The sequence below is a fragment of the Aulostomus chinensis genome, chromosome 14, assembly GCF_037954235.1.
Source record: "Aulostomus chinensis isolate RoL2024-O1b breed Wild chromosome 14, RoL_Achi_v1.0, whole genome shotgun sequence".
In the NCBI taxonomy this organism is placed as follows: Eukaryota; Metazoa; Chordata; class Actinopteri; order Syngnathiformes; family Aulostomidae; genus Aulostomus; species Aulostomus chinensis.
In genome coordinates, this window is record NC_141333.1 from 8,983,870 (window position 1) to 9,004,910 (window position 21,041).

The window sequence follows — 21,041 nt, forward strand, 5'->3', positions numbered from 1 at the left end:
AAACATAACCTTAAATTAAAACCTAATGAGGTGACGGACAGTCAACATTTTGACTTCCGGACCTTTAAGACCTTGAACATGTGCAAAGGCGTTAAAAGGGTGTGAGAAAAGGACATGCTCTAGGGTCGCTGGAGGTTTTGGCGCATTAACTTGATGAAAAAAGATCATATAAGTCTTAAATCCTATAAAAAACACAAGTCTAAACTCCCCTTCTATGAATAACATGATCAATTCCTACATGGTAGTAGTCTTGCCGGCTCCGTTGTGGCCAAGAAATGAGGTGATCTGCCCCTCGTAGAACTTGAGGTTGAGGTGGTTGACGGCCAACTTGGCTCCCTTCTTGTAGATTTTCACAAGGTTTCTTATGCTCACTCCAAGGACGAGATCTTTAGGTTCTGGCTCAATATGATCTGATGACACACAGAGTTGATTTATTCTAGCTAATGGGCTTCAGGGCTTAGTGGATCAATCTTAGTACTTAATCTTACGAAAGTACCAGTGTGGTCTGAAAACTCATGCATGCGGTTGCTTCCCTTTACCTTCATCTTGCTCTTCGGGCGCAGGGGGGATCGGCAAGCCTGCCTCCAGAGGAACTCCGCCCCAGTAGTTAATCTGGAAGATGAAGTACCAGGGTTTGGGGATTCCATATTCACCTGGTGCACACACAAAGGTGTCAACAGTAAGTTTATGATATTTTCCTCTTTGAAATGAATCTGTGTCTCCTGTCTGTCACAAACATCTAGAGAGTATGGATTCATACCAGGGAACACGGCTTCGATGTACCAGGCTGCGGTTGCGTAGATGAAGGCATCAACGTACAGCATGACGATGGATATGGTGAAACTGTACGAGTCTTTCTCCACGGGACTCAAGTGCAAGTTGTACCACTGGATCCCCACACCTTGCTCTTCATATTGAGAGAAATACTCACAGCCGAACCCGAAGGCCACAGGAGAGAGAAAACTCTGGAAGAGGAAGGTACAAATTATTTCTAATCAACCAACAGCTTTTTATAATGAAGCCCCAAACATTAGATGTATTTTCTGATACAGTCTCATGTGAAAAGACAAAGTTCGAAGAAATAATCTCTCGGATTCTCCCCGTAGTTACTTTACTCACAGCAAGGACTCTGTGAGAGGTGTTGAGGTGGTCTCTCCAGGCCACGCACAGTACATAGGGCAGGTAGAGGCCAAAGTATATGAGCCCCCCGCAGGCAGCAGACAGGTTGGCCTTGGAGAAGAATGTGCTGATGAGAAAACACTGCATGATTGTGGCGGTTGCGAACGCCATCAGGAAAAAGAACACAACAGCTGGGTCGCTGTATGGCAGGATGTCACCCCACTAGGAAGACAGAGGATAGGAAAGACAAGGAACATGAAATAAATGTTAAATTAGATTTAAAAATTGGAATTCATGAATCACTTGATGAAATCCCATTGGCTACGTCCATATTATAGTGGTTCTAACATTGCAGGATGTCATTTTCAGCTGAAATAACTGTACGTAACTTAACATACATAACACACTTTCAAGGTTAAGTGAGCAGGCTGTTCCCACCAACACTGCAAAACTGCAATGTTAGCAAGTAATTTTTCCATTAATACATTTCACGTGCTGTGGGTGGCCATCTTGCCTTCAGTAGAGCGATAAGGAGCGCTGCCGACACCAGGAAAGGGACCATACTGCTGATGAACCAGCTGAGCCACAGTGTTCCTGTACTCAAACCCATGATTCTCATTGTCTCTTTCAGCCGCGCCTCCTTCTCATACACCACACCCTTGATGATCATGGCCACTGAGTAGATCCAGGCCAGGGTCATGAAGAGTGGAAGGGAACGGTTCAAGACCCGCAGGAATCTGTTAGAAAGGGAAAAAAGGGTGATGGAAAATAGCGATACTGATACACACAAGATGAAGACATGACTTCAAATGTCTTATTTTTATAATTAAGGTAAATATTGAGACATTTTCTCAAAGAAAAGTGAGCTTAATGCCTAAACTCTTGTTTAAAACTGCTTACGGCAACATACTCAACACTGACAACAACTTTGACTCACACATCGTCCACATAGCAGGGGTACGGCATCTGCTGAATGTAAATGCCAGTGCTTTCTTGAGCCCTGGTGAGGATGCGAGTCACCGCTCGCTCCACCAGGTCCTGGACATACACAAAACCACCCCAAATGTAGCGCATGTCGTTAAATGGGTCGGCTGCTGGACCAGGATCCCAAAACCTGTAGAAAAATGCATCATACATCAGTCTTGAGGATATATGTGCTGGTTCTACCATGCGTCAGAGCTGGATAAATACAGAGTCAAGGAAAATTATTTCCTTGTTGCAACTGGATAACAATTCAACTAATGAAGAGGAACAGCAGGATAGAAGCATCATGGGTTGTGTCCTCTGTACCTGTCTTTAATTTTATTTGTGCGTGTAACATCATCAATGTCCATTCGGATCTTGTAGGTGACGTGTGGTGGCAGCTCAGGTGATGAAGAGTTAGGGAGCTGGAAAACCACACCAGCCCAAAACTGCCTGTCCTCCAGGAGCTCCAAAGCCCTGCTGATCAGCTGACTTTCAGTCTCTAACCCCTCCAGTTTGTTCAAGGAGAAACACTGCAGGTGTTGGAAGGTAAATATTACAATTATTTACAGACGAATTGCTGAGATATTTGGAGAATGTCAACAGAAACAAGACTGCTATAAGCGGATGGAAACCTCAGTGACTTGTGCGAGCGTGGTAATGGTGTGGTTGAGGTCACTGTAGACGTCCAGCCAGGTAGGAGGGGCCCCAGGCTTCCGGGGTGCATCTGGCGAAGGTGTGGACAGGAACCTTGCAATTCGCGAGGCTGTCCAGGATGAATTTTCCAGACGCAGGTTGACCAGCACAGCGACCTCGGGCCGCTTTAACAAATCCTGCCAAACAAAAACCATCCAGTGTGCTATATCAACAGACACGTGCACTAAAACACAGAGTCATCCCTCCTGTACAGTTTCAAAGCTGCTAAATCAAACCTGCAGCAGCTGAATCTCCACGCTGCTCTCCATGTAGTTTTTTACTTGAGGTCCCACCTCCATCCAGGCTCCATTCAGCTCCTGGAGGATCTGAAGGTCCTGGAAAGTCTGATTCACCTTCAATAGGCAGAAGTCACAGTTGGCTTTAATAGATAATTCATGCACTTTCATTTGTCATACAATGTGAGCAACAACACTATAAATTAAAACACCTGGTTTTTAGATCTAAAGGGGCTCCCCTGATATTGTAACTCTAAAATAAACTTAAGTATCCTCAGCAAATAGGAGGATTTCTGTTGGTGACAGGGAACTTCTGAGCAAACAATGAACACCAAACTCTGGTGTCTCGTAAAAAGTTTGAACCATCTTAATAATGGCTTGTCACTGTGGGGCACAGACTTTATTTTTTATCAACAACGTAACAAAAGACAATCACTCAGAGTCTCTCAAGTTTGACTTGTACCTCTCTCATGACTCGTTGGATTGCAGGTGTGTCTGGCGTGTAGAGCAGTTTTCCAATAAACAAAGGTTTGATTCCTTGCCAAACAATGCGGGACAGAGGGTTGGACTCAAGACCTGAAATCAAACTTCTACAGAATGGGGCTGAAGGGAGGAAACAAGAGGGACAATTGTGAGAGAAACAAGGCCAGTCAAACAATGCTAATGAAAGATTTTGAGGCTAGTAAAAAGAATCCTATTTTTGGCTTAATTGTTTATTTGAATTAACAATTAAAATGAAAAGGCCTCTCACTGGTGCTGTTGTCATGGTCAAAGTCTATCTCCTCAGTGCCGTTTTTTCCCAAGAAGGATTTGATGTCGTTGTCTTCATACCAGTTGAGTGAAGGGATTCGCTCCCCGCCAACCTCAGGATGGCCACACATGATCCTCGAAAAAGCCCTGAAACTCTCCCTGGGCATCGCTGTCCGATTCTCCGGAGATAGAAGACGGAGGGCGGCGTTCATCTCTCTAAAGCTGGAGAGGGATGAGAACTGAGGGAATACAGAGATGTAAGACCAACAGGTTTGGAGGAACAGAATATCATATGAAATTCTACAATTCTACAGTTTCATTTAGCAGACGCTTTTGTCCAAAGCGACGTACAACACAAGCAAGAATTTAGACTTAATTAAGGAAAAGCCCACAGGAAGCGCAAAAGTGCTTCAGTTGTGATTTTGTCACAGGTACTGCCATCTAGTGGCAGAAGAACTGTCGCCCCCCCCCCTCCCTTTTTTTTTTTTGGACAAACATACAACATCACACAACACAGTTAGTGCTACATGATCACTAAGTGCTGGGTCTTGGACCCTCTGACTGATTCTACCCCACAGCACAAAGAGGAGAAGAGTCAGGTTCAGTGCCTCGGTGCTCTCTGAACAATTGAGTCTTCAATTGTCTCTTAAAAGTAGAAAGGGACTCAGCAGAACGCACAGACAAAATCTGAACACATAAAATCTGCCCTCTCTTATGCTCTTACATCATCCATGATGACGGCCAGCTCCTGGGTAATAGTGGTGACGGCTTGGCTGATGACCCTGAGGTCACCGGCATTGGCCATCAGACGCTCCCGCTGACAGGAGAGGGAAGAAAAACAATGAATCCAGTGAATGTGGGGAAGAGAGTTGGTGGATCCGTTGTCTGCTGATTCCTACCGTGAAGAACTTAGTAAAGTCGAGCTGAGTGAGAAAGCGACGCTCGGCCTCCAGCAGGATGTCAGCGGGCAGGTTACAGAGTTGAGTCTGCAGATCAGTCATGTTTCCTCCGTCCACCGTCAGAAACTGTCCTAACATGCTGGCGTTACACACCAGCTCCATCAGCTGCATCTCAGCTCCGGCCACAGAAACCTGAGGGAGTTTGGTAAGATAACATGACAGTAGATATCAGCCAAGGCTCAGTCTAGTTATCAGAGGAACATGAGGTAAATCCTGTTTCTCACCTGCAGTTATTGCCCAGGTTGATGGTACCAACTACTCTCCTCTATGTCACATGTATGTTAAACTGCATGTTGTGCTTCACGAACGTGGGATTTCTTTTACATTAAGTGACATGATTTTTTAAATTATGCTTAACCATGCTTAATGCAAAGCTCCAACACTGTAGTCTGATAAAAGATAGAATTACAGGTCCCCTTTCATTCTTGCTATGGTCATCGTTTTCGTTGATACCGCCAAGTGACATTTCACCTGCTTACTTTTCATCATTTCTGCATCAGTTCTGTATGAAAAAAACGACTTGTACTCTTCTACGAAATCCTTACCTTTTTTTTTACCATTCATTTGGTGTGATATTTGAATTTTTTTTTGTGAGAAAAGTTGATACCTCACCTGAAAATTGAGACGAGCCTTTAGCAGCTGATCAACAGTTGAAGGAGACATGCTGCCGTTGGTCAGGAGGAAGGTGGAGAACGTCTCATTGGCTCTCAGGTATTCTGCTACCGGGAGATCTGCAGTGGAACAGAAAGATCATCCCAGCATGTAGCAAACTCTACTACAAAGGGCAGCAGCAACAAGCTATGAGTGAAATAATTTGTCCTCTTTGAAAAGATGCTATCCAGTTCGGAAATCAGGACTTACATACATAATGATGTCATAGTTGACGTCTCCTTTTGAAAACATGAGACTGTGTTTGCTTGTGGCTCGCAACCTTCAGTTGGCTTCATCAGGCCAGTAAACCGGTATAATTCAAAACCCATCAAATTAAATTAAACTCAGTTTTGGATGTAAAAGCTGTCAAGATGAGTTATCTGATAATAATAAATCAATAGTATACGATGGTTCACCTGTTTCCCTGCAAGCCATCAAAACAAACTATATATTTGGCCAGTTTCAGACTAAATCATATCAATTCCTCTTTTACACTTTGGGAATCTGAGAGGAGATCCTTGCAATGAGAGATCGCTGAGCAGGAAAAAGTGGTTTTGTTTTGTTTTCCATTTCACCCTGTGAGTTAATTCTTCCTGCTAAAAAGCTACACCACATGCAAACTCTTAAGATTTTAAGGTGCTATTGGCCTCAGTTAAAGGAATTACAACACTGAGGTTTTTAAGAGAAGAAGTAGAGTAAGTTCTTAACGGTATCATGGACATCAGACATCTGTTGCCCCGTGAACAAGGGGACCTGCTGCAAAACAAAGCCTCCCGCTTTCACTCGGTCGTGTAACTCAAGCTGCTCGGGGCAGGAGGAGGCGAAACTGCCTGAACTCATTCAGCCGCTTAACACCTGCTACTGTAACTCTTCTCATGAGGCTGGGAACAGTCCTGGGTAAAATATGAACCATTTATTGGTGCTGGTGCTGGTGCCTGCAGGGAATTTACCCTGTCATATTTGACATTTCTTTCATTGCGTCTGAGCAGCATAGAGATTTCTGCCTTCACAATGTATTTCTAAAGCTGTGTATTGACACAATACAGTCATTTCCAGTCAATGCGTGTCTGACTGGACAGTTATTACTGGTAATCTTGTGCAACCGAATCAAATTTCTAGCTGATGTTTTCTGACTCTGATGTTGTATTTCAAGAAACAATTAGCAACAACAGCTCAAAAAGATGCTGCTGTGGAAACTCTGAGTGTAATGTATCAGTGGTAGAGTACTTGGCCAGGCTCCAGGTCTCTCTCCCAGCTTCCGGACACTCTCCGTCAGGTCCTGGAAGCCAGAGAAGCTCTGGTATCCACTGTAGGCCAGGAGAGTCTGGGCGTCTACAAAGAGACGAGAGAGTCTAGAGAAGAAGAAAGAGAGCAGTTACGTTTTCAAATACTGCATCGCAAGAGGTTTTTCTCATCTGAGAACACAACTGATGACGTTCATCCAATTTACCTTCTACATGACAAACCGTTTATATATCAGGCTCTGAAAACAGATGAGTCAGTTTAAACTTCCCTAAAAACTAAACGTCAATTCTGTCTGCCTGTGATGCAACAGCCATGCAACCTAACCACATTAAAAAGTCATCATTTCTAGGTTTTCGTTGTTTCAAACCAGACTGACATGAACTGAAACCAAGATAATTCACCTGTAATTCAAGGTATGCTTTGAAAAACTTGAAAACTGTGTTGAGGACAGCAATAAGGATTGTTGATTGAGACACACACACGCAATAAAGGCAAACACCACACAGCAGTGTCGCTAACCGGTTATAGCATTGTGATCTAAAAACAAACAGTGAATCCTTAAATAATAATCCTTAATGAATTAACTTAACATTTTCAGAAGATCCTGTGGTGTGTCTGTTTATCTGCACTACTCCAGACACACCACAGGGCCGCCCACGTTTTACTTCCCGTCTACCTACATGGAGTTGTCAAAGTTGCCAACTTGGCCTGGAGTCTCGCCCGGTGTTGGGCTGTGGAAGCAGGGATTGTTGATGTTGCAGATAATGCCTTGAATCCACGGCAAGGTACCGGCCGAAGGTAAGGCTTTGTTTGGAAAGTGACCTAAAAAAGCAAGCATAAAAGGTTTAGAAGCAGAAGAAAAGCCTTGCATGTGACGTAATGAAACTACTGTGACCTGAATCCAATTTAAGAAAACAATGTTGTTGTTTTTGTTGGTGCAGCTGTGATTAAATGATACTGCAGTCTTTACATGCAGTCCTGAGCTGACGAAAACAAAAAGACACAAGAAACAAAGCTGCAGGCTGTCAAATTGTCTTTTGCTGTCTTTTTCACACGAGCAAAACAATTGCAGTTGTGTTTTACAAATTTCGAAGTTCATGAACATGTCCAGGAAATGTGAACCCCTCGTATTATCAATTAATAATTACAGTAGAAGACCTACAGCATTGTGTGTTTTGTTTTGTCTCATTTTATTACAGCTGGAAAGTTTAACTGCAAAAATAAGATGACTTCGATCACATCACAAAAAATATAAGATTCTCTATTGTGTTGTGTGCCTCATTGTCAGGGTTTATTTTAACATTTTACACTAGAATGCTACTGTGTCACCTTGTGCTAACGCATAACATCTAAACAGATCAAGAGCAACTGTGTGTGTGTGTTTGTTTGTGTCACAAGAATTATAAGTAAGCTAATCCTCTTTAACTGTGTTGCACGAAGCCATTCTCAAGTCTTTTCCAGGTGATTTGATGACATAATATCACTCACATTGGCTCTGTTTGTAAGGACGATGTGAATGACGAACGGAAATGAGGATGACAAAGAGGAAGAGCGGCCAGAGGAGCTCGATGATCAGCTGGATCTACAGGAGAGGAGAACACAGGAGTCTTTCAGGGTGTATCAATTATCCAAAAGACTGCCTCTGACACCAATATTTATGATTTCTGCATGAAATATCAGACTGTGGTGATTGTTGTGGTCAATTTCTTCCGTTAACTTGTATAAATATCAAACTGATATTTCGTCCTGTTGCTTTCTGAGATGTAAACACGTTGACACCTTGTTTCTCCTGCGGTATGTGATGTTCTTCCAGAGCAGGAGAACGAGCTGCCGGAAAACCCCCATCGCTCTCAGCAGCTACCTGACCATGATGGCACACTGCAAAAATATACAACAGAGAAAAATAGCCAACTTGTTGTTGATGTCCACAGTTTATCACATATGAGTGTCCCCTGTTTGCTGTCGCTCGCTAATATTTTAAAAAAAACAAGCCAGAAAATGCATCTCGATCTTCAGAAATGATGCAGACATATCAATGGAACTACTTTTGGTTTATGGCTATGTGTCTGATCATGGATTAAAAATTAATGACTGGAATCAGCAAACATGCCAATTTCTGCTGATATAACAGGCAACTGCTGCCTTGACTAAATGGTGAACAAAGACACAAATGAATCTCACGTTTCCCTTTCAAGAATTTGTCGTATAAAAATAAATGTCATCTTTTATATATCCTAATGAACTTTTTCTGATTTTGCCTTGTAAAGAATATATGCGTGTGTATGTATGTATGTATATGTGTATATGAATATATTTACCTACTGATACTGATATTATCCATATAAATACAAGTTTATATGATATTGAAGTTTGTATATGCTAAGAAACACATAAATGTTGTCTTTGTCCATATTTCCCAAAGATTTGGAAAAGCTGGTTAATTAAGAAAAGGCAATATCTATCTATCTATCTATCTATCTATCAGCCATCACACCAATACATTCATAAATAAAACTGAAGAATATGTGTCAACACAATGACTTGCTGAAATCATTGTGCATCTCTAATATCAATAGGAGTTATTTGCCAAGCCACTTTTAAAATTTTGGCCTATTAAACACCAATAAAAAAAACTCATCCTGTTGCACCACTAGTTTTTAATGGTAACCAAGATAATCGGACTTTAGCGCAGCAATTAGATGACATGAAATCAGAACACAGTGATTTGTTTTCTGCTCCTGACACACTCGTCAGTAGTGAGAAACTGAGCAGGACACTACTTTGTTGTCTTGAGTGTGTCCAGCGTGATCTGCTCAAGTCTGACAATCCCTTACTGCGTCCTGAAATCCTCTTGATCCCAACAGATTACCTGAAACTTAATCACTTCTGCTCTCTGATGCGCCTTTAGAGTTATTTCTTGCGTTGTAGTAAATAACTGATATCACAGGGTTAAAAAGCAATCTTTGGGCTCATTACTTGTCAAAGCAAAATTAATAATTAGAAAAAAATACTTTAAAATCTATGGTGGGATAAATGTGAGGCCATTTCTATAATTGCCAGTTTATTTCATTAACTGAACTACAGTGAGTATACAGATACTTAACTATGCAGCTTCCTGTTACTAGCATGCTGCACGTTGATGCTCTTAGCAGGTGCGCAGGCCTTCACCGATGAAACAAACACAGTAAAGACACCTTCAAAGGTTCGAAAAACTGTAAAACTTTTATAGTTACCTTTCTGGCTGACTGGCGATAAAGTCATTCACAGATAAGGACACAAACGCTGGCTGCTTGTCATTGACCCTCCATTTCCCCGGTGTTTGTTACCGCAGACCGGAGGTATTAAAGTCCCGCCCATTAACTGCACTCATTGGTTAATATACTAAAGGGGCGTGGCCACAGTAGACGGTGAAGAAAACGATTTGTCGACGTCAATATTTTGGTAATTTCAGACAGCTGATTGGCCAGAAGACAGAACAGCGTAACATTGTCCATGACAGGGTCTCACTTAACAGTTTTATCCATTGAAATGAATGTCATTATTAGCGGGTTTTTTATGATAAACTTTATTCCTCTCCCCAACAGTTTTTCCTCAATACTTCCAGAAACCATTTAAGTATAAAAAAAAAAATCTATTTTTTTAATTTCAGAATTTATTCAGCTCACAGCATTCATAGTTTATATACCAGCTGGAATATCGGCAAAATCACGAACGCTTCAAATCATCAAAATGCAGTTGTAAATCATGATATATGTGCAATGATGATATTATTACTCTTATATTATCAATTTAATAAGGGTTTTTAATTGCATATACATTGAAATGATGGCATACAAGTCTGCCTTTGTTTGAAATACACAAAAGCTCAAACTAAGCTGCAATTCTGGCCGTATGACTGGTATCTAAAATATTAAATTCTCTATAAAACTAAAAACCACAAAAAGCAACATTAGCTGCATTCAGTGACCACTTTCTCAATAAATAACATCAAATGATAGCTTACATATCCATTTAATGAGCTTCCAAAACAGCAAATTCTTAAAAATATACATCTCTCTATCAAACAATGCAGTTACTTATAAATGTGCATGTCTACTTTCTGTCAGGCACAGTCAGGACAGAGCAGTATAAATTAGCCGCAGTCCTCTTTGAAGCATGAAGCTGACACCTGATACGCGCACGTACATGACGGACCGGGAGTCCATCACTAATTAAATCAGGTCTCGCCTGTGAGCACGTTCAGGTCAGGCACACCGGCTGCACACTGGAAGACCCAAAAACCATTTTGAAATACAGTGTCCATGTAAATGAAAGAGGTCAATTTTTTTTTTCCATTATTGCATTTTACCTACAGTTTGCATTATTAAATATCTGATAAATACAAATGGAGAGTTATCATCTATCCATATCACTTTAAAAGTCTGTTTTTACAATATTCCAAAGTACTTTACATCTTAAAAACACAGAGAAGGTCTAGTCTGTAGTATTTAGTGGTGTGACAACAGCTGACGATATGCTGCACAATCACTTGCATAATATTTTCAGAGTTTGGCAGAAGTTCACACAGCTTGAACACTGAGCAAGTATTTTGTCCTGTACACAGCAGTGACAACTCAAAGGAACACCGGCTGCTCTTGGCCTGTTAAGAGACGATAAGTCGAGGCTGGCATGGTCTTCAAGTGAATCTGTGAAAAAAACCATTAGTGGTGATAAAGCTGTGACGCTGTGATTCAATTCAAGAAGGTAAGAAGCAAAACAGTCTTTTCTATCTTGGTACAAAAGTCTAATCGAAGCGTGTATGAGGTGACTCACCTCTCCGACTGCATTCGTCAGGATCTGGATGATCTTTTCATGCGGCGTTGCAACAACACTTTGTCCGTTAATTTCGATGATGCGGTGTCCGACTCTGATGCCTCCTCTCTCTGCTATACCGCCTCGCATCAGACTGCAGATCTGCAGCAGGACGAGTTGAAAACCAAAGGATGTAATAAAACTCTGGACATCAGAAGAACCTGGAACTGGTGAACATGGTGAAGAAACCTGACTGAGTTCAGGACTGGAGGATCATAATATTGACTTACGATGCCGTCCTCCACACTAAAGCCCAGCTGAAACTTGGGATCTGGTCTCCTGATTATCGCCATGGTAACCGGAGGGCAGTGAACAATACTGAGTTTCACATACTTTTGGCTTTTCAAGTCCTGAGAAACAAAAAAATATGCAAGTGAAGGTTTTAAAAGGGTTTGTTGACTGGAATTACAGTGTAAAATACTGCATCTTATCGTTACCTCTTAATTAATTCTTTTTTTCTATATGTGATGCGGTTGTTTCGTGATGTCACAGGGTGACAAACAGGGATCCCGACTCTTTCCATTAACAGGTGAAGCACTGCGCAGTGAAAATTTCAGGCTCAGAGCACTTAATTTCTTCACTTAAATCTGCCTTTTGTACTGCTGCTTGTTAATACTTTACGTGATGCTCTGAACCACCAAATTATAAAATTTATCTCAAAAATCAGTAACAAACATGGGATTAAACAGTCACAGTTAAGAGCTCTGGCGAAGCCTCACAAACGACATGAAACACGACCAGTCCAGCTTCAGGTATTCAAAGATCCTTGGCAGTGGTTAAATGTTCCAATTAATAATAATTTTCAGGTTTCATGGTGTTGTCCTCAAAGTCAAGGTCAAGGTCAACTTTAAATGTTTCAAAAGAAAATGTTTAGACATTGAACCTGAGCAGCAGACATTGTCTCTGAAAAACAAACACACGAACAGTACACTGTCAACGCAATTGTTTCACTCTCCTTCTGTGGGGAAACAGTGCCATCTAGTGCAACCAGAGGACAGTACAACAGCAGTTAAGACCAGGCTAATTTTAGCTAGTTTAACAGAGCCCTCAAAGAATTATTCAACGCTTACAATATAATAATTGCCTTTCTCTGATTGTTTGTTATCTTAATATCATCACAAAAATTGATCGGTAGTCCCCCCTTCTTCGCTTCTTACCCGGATGATGTTCTGGCAGGTGGTGATGGGTAGACCCACCAGGCTGGTGCTGTTGACTGACATGATACGGTCACCGATGCTGAGCTCACCGGAGCGCTCAGCGGGGCCTCCGTGAAGGAGGTTGGCCACCATCACAGTGGGCAGGATGGAGCCCCAGCCAGACTCAACCACTGCCAGCCCCAAGATCTCCCCAGGAGCCTTGGTGATGATCACCTGAAGCCCAGAAACAAGAAAAATGATTTGATCAATCAGTGATTTTGAGAGAAGGAAAAGCTTACAAAAGATTTTTGTTTTCACATTTAATGAGAATTCTTATTTGAGCTCATATTTCAGGAGGTGCCATGAAGCTGTGACATGCTGTGATCAATTGGTCTCTGAGTAGAGACTCACACCAAATGTTTGCCTCAGATATTACGGAAGAGGATTTTGTTGCGAAGCGATTCTTCCAAAGTATCTAAGAGGTCATTTTTTTCAAGAAAATGGGTCATAGAAGTAAACCTACTGAGAAAAAAAGCTGTGTGTGCACAGAGCAGGTCATGTAGCAGAGAATGTACAGCACAGCAAGACCGAAACCCCCTTAGGCTTAAAGGTACCGTGCAGCGAGGTCAACACCAGAGAGCCTCAGCTCCAGAAAGGAATTCAATGTCATAAACCAGTCATATTTTTGCAAATTGATTATTGTTATAATTCTCTCTCAGGTTAAATCTTCTACCTCAAGACCAACTTGTGCAACTAAAAAAAGAAAAAAGAAAAGAAAGAAACGTAGATGACTGAAAAACTTTAAACTACATCTCATAATCACTCTGCTTACGTCTCGGAGGTTCTGAGAGTCCGAGAAGTGTGCCAGATCTCCATTGTAGAGCTCCTGACTCTCCAAGTAGTCACTGTATTCACCAGGCCTAAGATCGCTGGCTTTGATGCCGTTGGCCAGAAGGAACTGCTGGTAAGCCACCCCGAAAGCCTGGCCGATGGCCTGAGCTATGATCTGTGCCTGCACAAAGACAAAAAGGATGCAACAAATATTCTTTGACTAACAACAAACTTTTACTCTCTCTAATGAACAAGCGAAGGCAAATAAAGAGTTTTTCAAAACATGGCACAGCCTGAAACGGAAATATCAGGAAAAACAAAATGAGTTCCGTTGGGAAAAACCAGAAACAGAGGCAGAGGACTCATGGCCTTCAGTATCCCGCAGCTAATTAGCTTCCAAAAGAAACTCTTCCGCCTCCTTTCAGTTCTGCCAATTCTGGGAAACTGGGACGACAGCCAGAGCATTTTTACATTCAGGAGAACTCACTGGCCGTCTAGAGGAGAGAAACCAGGTCAGGCCGAAGCTGAAGTTGTTCCCCGACAGAAAACTAAAAATGTAATCCGAGGCAGACCTGTTGTGGAGCAGGAGACCCTTTAATATAGTCCCTCTCTTTGAAGAATATGGGATTTCAATTCTGAAGGCTTAAGACTTCCAAATGCACAACAGAAGTCACAGCATCCAAACAAACATCACATTTGAGATCTAAACCTTCCTCCATCACCTGGACTAAACATCCAATAATGGACTCACTCACATCTTCAGAGGAGAAGACGTGGCAGATCATTAAGCACTTCTTCTGGGACCCGGAGGATGAGGAGGGTGACGAATTAGAGGGCGAAGCTCCGTCTTGGCCTTTACGTTTCCTGCGTGCCATCAGGACAACAATGTCCCCGATGTCTGCGATGTAAGAGATCATCTGCAAAGCGTGATCCATCATGGCCTCCTGAGGGGAAACCAGGCACAAGGGGGGTTAATTATAGGATGTGGAATAAAATCAATACAGAAACTTTTTTTTTTTCATGATACAGCTGTTGCAATTGACATCAAATTACAATAAATCCGTTAGACTACCCAGGTGGTGCACTGCAAGTAATATTTTTTGCTCTGTTTTGAAATTTTCAGTAAATTATATAGAGTATTGCTCCATATAGTGAACAAAAAAAAAAACACGCGTTGAGATCCATGCAGCATGATACGTATTGTGAGGTCCTTGCCAATACCCAGCCCTAGATAACTGTATTCAAAAGAAAGGAGGATGGTCTGGCTTTCTGGCTTTCACTTCAACTTGCAGGAACTTGAAACTACAAGACAAGATTTGTCATGCATTACCACGAGCAATGCCCTGCCTTTAGTTTTTGTTTTTTGACTCCGTTTGGTTGTCTGTGCCTGAGGAGACCTTTTTATAACCTCTGGTGAGACATTTAAGGGCAACGTCAAAGAAATGACAGCTGCCAGGGAAGTGCTGGACAGGAAGTGAAGTAATCCTGTGATAGACATGTTGGGAAGTGTTTTTTAATGAAGTTTCTGAGCAGCTAGAAAACGTACCTGTCTGTCAGCAGAAAGTACTTTGATACGCTGAGTGGAGATGAACAGATCAACCTCCGTCATTGGCTGGGATTCACCTTCTGGAGCCTGAAATGATCACAAACTAACATCAGTACAGGGCCAGCCATCAATTCGCCTCATGAAAAAGTAGGTTTGGTGAGATTACGAGAGAGATCATCTCGTAAGGCTTCAAATGTTCGGACATCCTGAGGAGGAATAGGGGGTGTGGTTTAGGTGACTGAAGATGAGGCTAGCAACCAGCTACCAAGAGTCTGTCGTTTTCCAAACACTCTCTACGTGAAACCATCTGACATTTCAGGTTAGTCGTTCATATGGATGTGTATGATGAGCTGTGTCATAATAGAGGGAGTACTCCATGATTACATTATGGTTTTTTTTTTAAGAGTCTACACCTACATAGCACGACAACCCAATACTTTATTTACATGGTACATCAAAGCCAAAGCCATGTGATGCGGTGTCCTGTATCCGTGAAACAAGGTATCCACAATTTAGCGTAGCTCTTAGTGGATTTACCTTTATCCGGTCCACAGCCTCCTGAGCCTGAGTCATACGGGCGTTAGTCGAAGGGTTCCTCTCTGATTTGATCTGGGTGGAGCCCAGGTACTTGGCACCAAAAATCACTCCGTCTAACAGGTCTTCAGGGTCACACGGACCAGGCACTAAAAAGCAATTCATTGAAATATCAAATCTCTGTATTTGTCACTGCAAACTGTCAAGTGAATTGGTTTTCTGAGATCTGAAATGGTTTACCATCTTTATATGAAGGTTGGTCATCAGCAGCCTGCAAAAACATAAATGAATGGATAGTCAAGGTGGCTTATAGATCAAATGTACAGTACATCAACAGAGGGGTGATAAAAATACTCTATCAGTTCATTTAGTCAACTTCATTCAGTTGAAACTTACACAGTTACACAAGGAATGCAGCCTTTGGTAGAGAATAAACAAAGGCATGACAGTGGCAGCACTTCAGCCTACCTGCTCAGTCTCTGCAGCAGCTTCTTCCGTTGGAGGCTCCTCTCCCAGCTTCATCCACACCGGCTCAGGATACTCATCATCGGGCAGCGATGTGACCGAGTCGTCTCTGTGCCTTTGCTGTTGACCGTTCCCATAATGACCCCAGAACCTCTGGGCATCCTCCTGGTTGTAGGAAACAGAAACTACAGCGTCCACCTCCCCTCTGTGAGGCAGGCAGGTGGGATGAGGTGGAGAACTGATCTCTGTACACTGCAACAGTCCCAGCATGTCTCGCTGGTGGCTTTCAGAGAACAACAAGCCGGTGGTCTCAGTGCTGTCGTCTGCTAACAGGGAGGAAGAGCATGCCTCAAGATGCTGGCTAAAGCACGGTGGTGACTTGTCCCTTGGATGAGGTTCTTCGCCCATCATCTGAAGCTGGCTGAGCAGAGTGTGAATGCGGCTGTGGTCTTCATCCCCTGATCTCCTGTTAGCAACTTCCTCTTCAGAAGCATTCATTTCCTCCTGGTGTTCCCTACTTCCCTCCAAGTCTTCAACCCCGTCACCGTCCTCTTCAGCTTCATGCTCTTCCTGCACTTCCTGGGTCGGGTTTGTGCTTTTTTCCTCATGCTCCTGCTGGTTAATGTCAAGAAGAGCCATGGAATCATTTAGCACCGGCTCAGCTGAACTCTCCTTGCCCAGATCTTCAGCAGACAGAGGGAAGCTGTGGTCATCTACATTGTCAGCTGAGCCCTCTTCACTGGAGGAGTCTGACTTCCAGTCTAATGGAGGAGGTTCAATCGGGTTGAATGAATCCAGGTCCTCCACCTGTGAAGCTGATATCCAATGACTGTTCAGCTCAACATCCCCAGACGGTCCATCGACAGAGGCAGAGCACTGGGCGTCTGAGGGTGGAGAAGCTGACTGATCAGCAGAGCTGAAGTCCAAGTCCATTTTGTAAGAGAGCCTACCAGAGAGAGACGAGGACGATCCTTGGTTCAAATCACAGTGCAGTATCTTATCATTGAAGAGGACATTTAGGTCAACTAATTATCTCAATATGAACCAACAAGTACCAAAGCAGTGATACTGAGCAATAAACAGCCCATATAACCAAAGACCCTGTCCTGCTGTGCTGGTGGAAACAGCTGAAACAAGTAACTTCTGAACAAATACATGACCCATGGCCATCAAGATATGGAAAGACAAGCCTGGAGCTCAGAGTCCACTGACAACATAAAATGAAGAGGCTTCATCTCCAAAAGGACAAGACTGCGACTGTTGCTCGAAGAGAAGCATGCAAAACTACATCCGAAATCATGCAAAACTACATCCGAAATCATGCAAAACTACGTCCGAAATCATGCAAAACTACGTCCGAAATCATGCAAAACTACATCCTGAAATCATGCAATATAACGATTCAACTATTTCTAGTGAATGGGGAGGACGCGTTCGAAAAATTACACACCACTTATCGTACAAAGAGGAAATGTTCTGGTGACTTCGGCATAGCAATGGATAAAAATCTGTAAACAAACCTGTTGTGATAGCAGCTAACAAGCATGATGTAAAATGTTTTGAAAGATGAAATGTAAAAAAACAAAAACTGCGCTTAATATATCTCGACTGGAAGACTGCAAAATTGGGAGGCTGGCAGCTTATCCAAACAACGGTAGCACCTCAAACCACATTCAAGGTAGCTTAAAGCTAACTAGAAAGTTAATCGTGAGAAACAGCAAAACTACATCCGCTTAATAACAACATGCGTTATTCGTGTGAGTGGAAACACGAATATTACTGACGTTCTTACCTGGTATTTTGGGACTTTTTGACTCTCTTTGTGCCCACAAAGATACCTCTGTGAGTGCCACGACATATAAATTGACTCGGTTTGGGATTTGAGCCTTAGCCAAACGTTGGCCTTTAACATATTCGTCATACTAGCAGCGGCGCCATTAAACTTGACTATTAAAGATTATTTGGCAGAGGAACTAGAAATAGTACGGCGTTTTCTCGACATTTTCCCCTCTTTTTGTCGAGTCCCCGTCTTCTTTACTTATTCGCTGTCTGTACTTGTGCTGCGTTCAAATGTTCCGGTAATTGTTCTAATCAAAAAGACATTGGGCTTAGTATTAGAAAACTACACAAAAAAGGGTCAAACATGTATTAATTTAAAAGAAAGGTAATTTTTTTTGAAAAAAATGTGGCTTTATGGGTCTCCTACGTGGGAAATTAAAAAAAAAATCTCTTTAAGAGGTTTTTTATTTTGAGCTCGAGATACTCCAGCAATTCGTGAATGCAACATCACCTCAATGTTCTACGTCATTGACGAGCTTTCCAGTCATGCTTAGTCGAACACCGAAAAACAACTCAAACAAGAGATTTCTGTGTAAAAGTTCATTGTTTTCACAATTTGTCAGTGCTCAAGCAGCTTCATCAAGATGTACTGGTTCTGCTACAGTCTTAAGTGCATATGAATCACTGTGAGACAGAAAAAAAAAAACAAGTGACAATCGTTTAAAGTTTATCTTCAACAAAGTCTTGATTTGTCTTGGAATCACCTTACAGCTTTAACTTATAACAACATCACCATATTATTTATTTAAACTACTTGTCCATCATATAACAGCAAACAAGCACAACATCATATGTGCTCTAATCTGAAATTAAACACACTGTTAACGTTTGACACATTTCGTCTTGGAAAAATTTTGCATATTTTCAAACAGACAAACAGCATGTACGATTTGGACAAGAGGCATCATTCCACATAAAGATTAGGAGATTTTGTTGGATGAATATAATAGAGAGTGGAAGATTTTATCTGCCTGATACAAAACAGATAACACGATGTCATCTGAACTTCATTCTAATGTTCACTCTAATTTGTGTGTAATAAAACGTAATTTCTAAAAAAAAAAAAAATCAAATTTCTTTGATTGTGTTGATGGAACAGTTGGCTGAGAAATATGAGGACTACATGAAAGACATCCTGATACGAATTCTCATCACCTACTCATAGCTGTCTGATAATGGACAGTTTTCTCAATAAATGTAAAACAGTCCAGCAGAATCAGACATTTGACCACTTCGTCGAAAGGCCACAAAATAAATACATTGATCTTCATGTGCTTTTTTCTTTTTAGCTAAAAGAACAGACAGTTTAGATCCTATGTGCCTTTTGTACATTTTCTAGCTAGAATCCTGAACTAGCGGGATCAGTTCTACATCTTCAGCTCTGTATTTTCCACCCCGTCATTCAGGCACTGCTGATCAAATCGTCCGTCGCAGTGAGGGGCTGACTAAGCACTGCCAGACTGGTCGCTGTCACCAGCGCTCATCTGTATCAAACCAATCAGAGATGAGATGGTGCCCATCAACCCCACCAGCCAGGAGGGGAATCGTCCTGCCCACAGGAAGCCGTGTGGCATCCAGTGAATGGCGTTACTGAGGTCTGCCATACTGCCAACAACAGACAGCACCTCCACCTGCATCTGCGTGCGGAGCTGAGAGAGACTGTAGCATAAAAAAAGCTAATTAGGAGATGATTTTAAAAGTAAGAATAGAAATGGTCTAAAAAGCCTTCTAGCCTGCTAACAGATGAGAGAAAACAGGACAAACCTGCTGCTGCCATCGTCGTCCCTCTCACATCTCTTCAGCTTCTTCTTCAGCAGCAGGAGAACTCGGAACGACCTGAAGAACCCAAGATTTACGTCACAGTGGTGTGGTGGAGTAACACAAACCAGAGACTTGGTGAGTTTCCGTGGTTTAAAAGAGCTCCACTTTCAGGTGTGCTGAGGAAGCTGAACAGGTGGAGAGAGGAGCTCACCTGAAGATTCCCAGCAGCAGCGAGGTTCCCCACAGCACCGTGCTGAACAACCACCACTTATCAGACTTGACTTTAATGAGCTCAGCATCAGCAGCCCAAGCAATGTGCTCACAGGGGTAGTAGAGCTGGTCGGCAACGTTGTTCAGCACCGATATCCAGCGCACGGCTCCGTCCTCCTCCTTTGGACGACATTAAACGTGTTTATTAAAATGTTGTAGAGCTGTGAAGATGGTGCGGGCATGTTCAGGGAGTCTCTGTGTTTCAAGCATGCTCATCCTTAATAAGTTATTATCTCTTGCTGTAATGGAGAGAAAATGGTTTTCATTCAAAGAAATGTAAATTAGCAGTTATTTTGTTCTTCCGGTACTGGATATCCCGTGTGAAAGTGAGGAGTGATGAGGCCTACCCCGGCTCCAAATCCATAACTGCGGGAATAAGCCAGCATGGACAGGTCATCGAACAGCCGCAGCACCGTCCTGCAGTGGCTCAGCTGAGCAGATAAGAGCAGCAGACTTCTCCCGAGCCTGTAGAACGACGCGTCTGTTTCCTCCTTCTGGGACAGAACTCCTCCGACCAGCTGGGAGCCGTAACAGACCGTCCGGATCTGGAAGGACCAACAGAGACGAGGCAGAAGAAAAGGAAATAAAGTGAAAATCAGCTCTGGGTGATCACAACTTCTGCTAGAGATATTTGGTCATTGACACTTGTGAGCCACAGTAATTCGTAATTGACTTGACTTGATATTAGAGTGACAAGTTACTGAATTCTTCCCCAATCTGGCAACCCAAAATTTGTTTGACATCCGTGCAGATTTGTCCAACTGGAGATGTGAAGTTGGTATTGATTTCGAGGAGAAGGAGGACAAAAATTACAGTGCAACGAATTGCAATGAGTGAAAATTCTATAATTCTAACGCATAATGGGGGGTTTGTTTACAGTCCTCATCTTACTCACAACTTTATCTCTTCCTCTGTAGGACTCCAGCACGCGGACGAGAGACTCCACCGACTGCTGCATGTCGAAAACACACAAACACACTCGCTATTCTGAATAAATACACTCTGGTTTAAGAAGCCGCACATCCTCGGGGTTCTGTTCTGTCCATCGCTGCTGCTGCGATCCTTCGCTGGACTTTGGACAGGAAACATCACATAGACAAATGCAGTCGATCACCGAGCCTTCCGGTCTGCTATCGTTTCTTCCTCAGTTGCAAATTTACGGTGACGCTGCTGCCCCCCTCAGGTTGGC

General features: G+C 42.5%; 3 protein-coding genes across 6 annotated transcripts in view; all 3 read right to left on the reverse strand.

Moving 5' to 3' along the window:
• Positions 1–10,060, reverse strand: part of abca7 (ATP-binding cassette, sub-family A (ABC1), member 7) — a 27,449-nt gene extending 17,389 nt beyond the window's left edge. For all 4 annotated transcript variants that reach the window (XM_086225192.1, XM_086225193.1, XM_086225191.1 and 1 more), the window contains exons 1-19: positions 9,853–10,060; positions 8,399–8,497; positions 8,108–8,201; positions 7,300–7,441; positions 6,602–6,726; positions 5,336–5,454; positions 4,664–4,855; positions 4,489–4,581; positions 3,766–4,003; positions 3,478–3,617; positions 3,015–3,131; positions 2,718–2,915; positions 2,410–2,615; positions 2,057–2,233; positions 1,634–1,856; positions 1,120–1,341; positions 761–965; positions 540–653; positions 239–410 (exon numbers count right to left, since the gene is read on the reverse strand). In XM_086225192.1, the coding sequence (XP_086081318.1) occupies positions 239–410; positions 540–653; positions 761–965; positions 1,120–1,341; positions 1,634–1,856; positions 2,057–2,233; positions 2,410–2,615; positions 2,718–2,915; positions 3,015–3,131; positions 3,478–3,617; positions 3,766–4,003; positions 4,489–4,581; positions 4,664–4,855; positions 5,336–5,454; positions 6,602–6,726; positions 7,300–7,441; positions 8,108–8,201; positions 8,399–8,464 (2,843 nt within the window). In that variant the 5' untranslated portion in view covers positions 8,465–8,497; positions 9,853–10,060. The remainder of the gene's footprint in view (positions 1–238; positions 411–539; positions 654–760; positions 966–1,119; positions 1,342–1,633; positions 1,857–2,056; positions 2,234–2,409; positions 2,616–2,717; positions 2,916–3,014; positions 3,132–3,477; positions 3,618–3,765; positions 4,004–4,488; positions 4,582–4,663; positions 4,856–5,335; positions 5,455–6,601; positions 6,727–7,299; positions 7,442–8,107; positions 8,202–8,398; positions 8,498–9,852) is intronic.
• Positions 10,061–10,187: 127 nt separating this feature from the next.
• Positions 10,188–18,057, reverse strand: LOC147249655 (amyloid-beta A4 precursor protein-binding family A member 3). Its single transcript, XM_086223485.1, has 11 exons — positions 17,775–18,057; positions 15,986–16,928; positions 15,758–15,788; positions 15,521–15,666; positions 14,984–15,070; positions 14,193–14,381; positions 13,439–13,618; positions 12,628–12,840; positions 11,701–11,820; positions 11,432–11,572; positions 10,188–11,304 (listed from the first exon to the last, which is right to left on the reverse strand). Exons 2-11 carry the CDS (start codon positions 16,913–16,915, stop codon positions 11,233–11,235), a joined length of 2,109 nt encoding a protein of 702 aa, XP_086079611.1. The 5' UTR covers positions 16,916–16,928; positions 17,775–18,057; the 3' UTR covers positions 10,188–11,232.
• A 297-nt stretch (positions 18,058–18,354) lies between these two features.
• Positions 18,355–20,941, reverse strand: pex11g (peroxisomal biogenesis factor 11 gamma). The gene is made up of 5 exons (XM_086225376.1): positions 20,748–20,941; positions 20,200–20,397; positions 19,794–19,972; positions 19,586–19,657; positions 18,355–19,480 (listed from the first exon to the last, which is right to left on the reverse strand). Exons 1-5 carry the CDS (start codon positions 20,808–20,810, stop codon positions 19,267–19,269), a joined length of 726 nt encoding a protein of 241 aa, XP_086081502.1. The 5' UTR covers positions 20,811–20,941; the 3' UTR covers positions 18,355–19,266.
• Between the last annotated feature and the right edge of the window lie 100 nt (positions 20,942–21,041).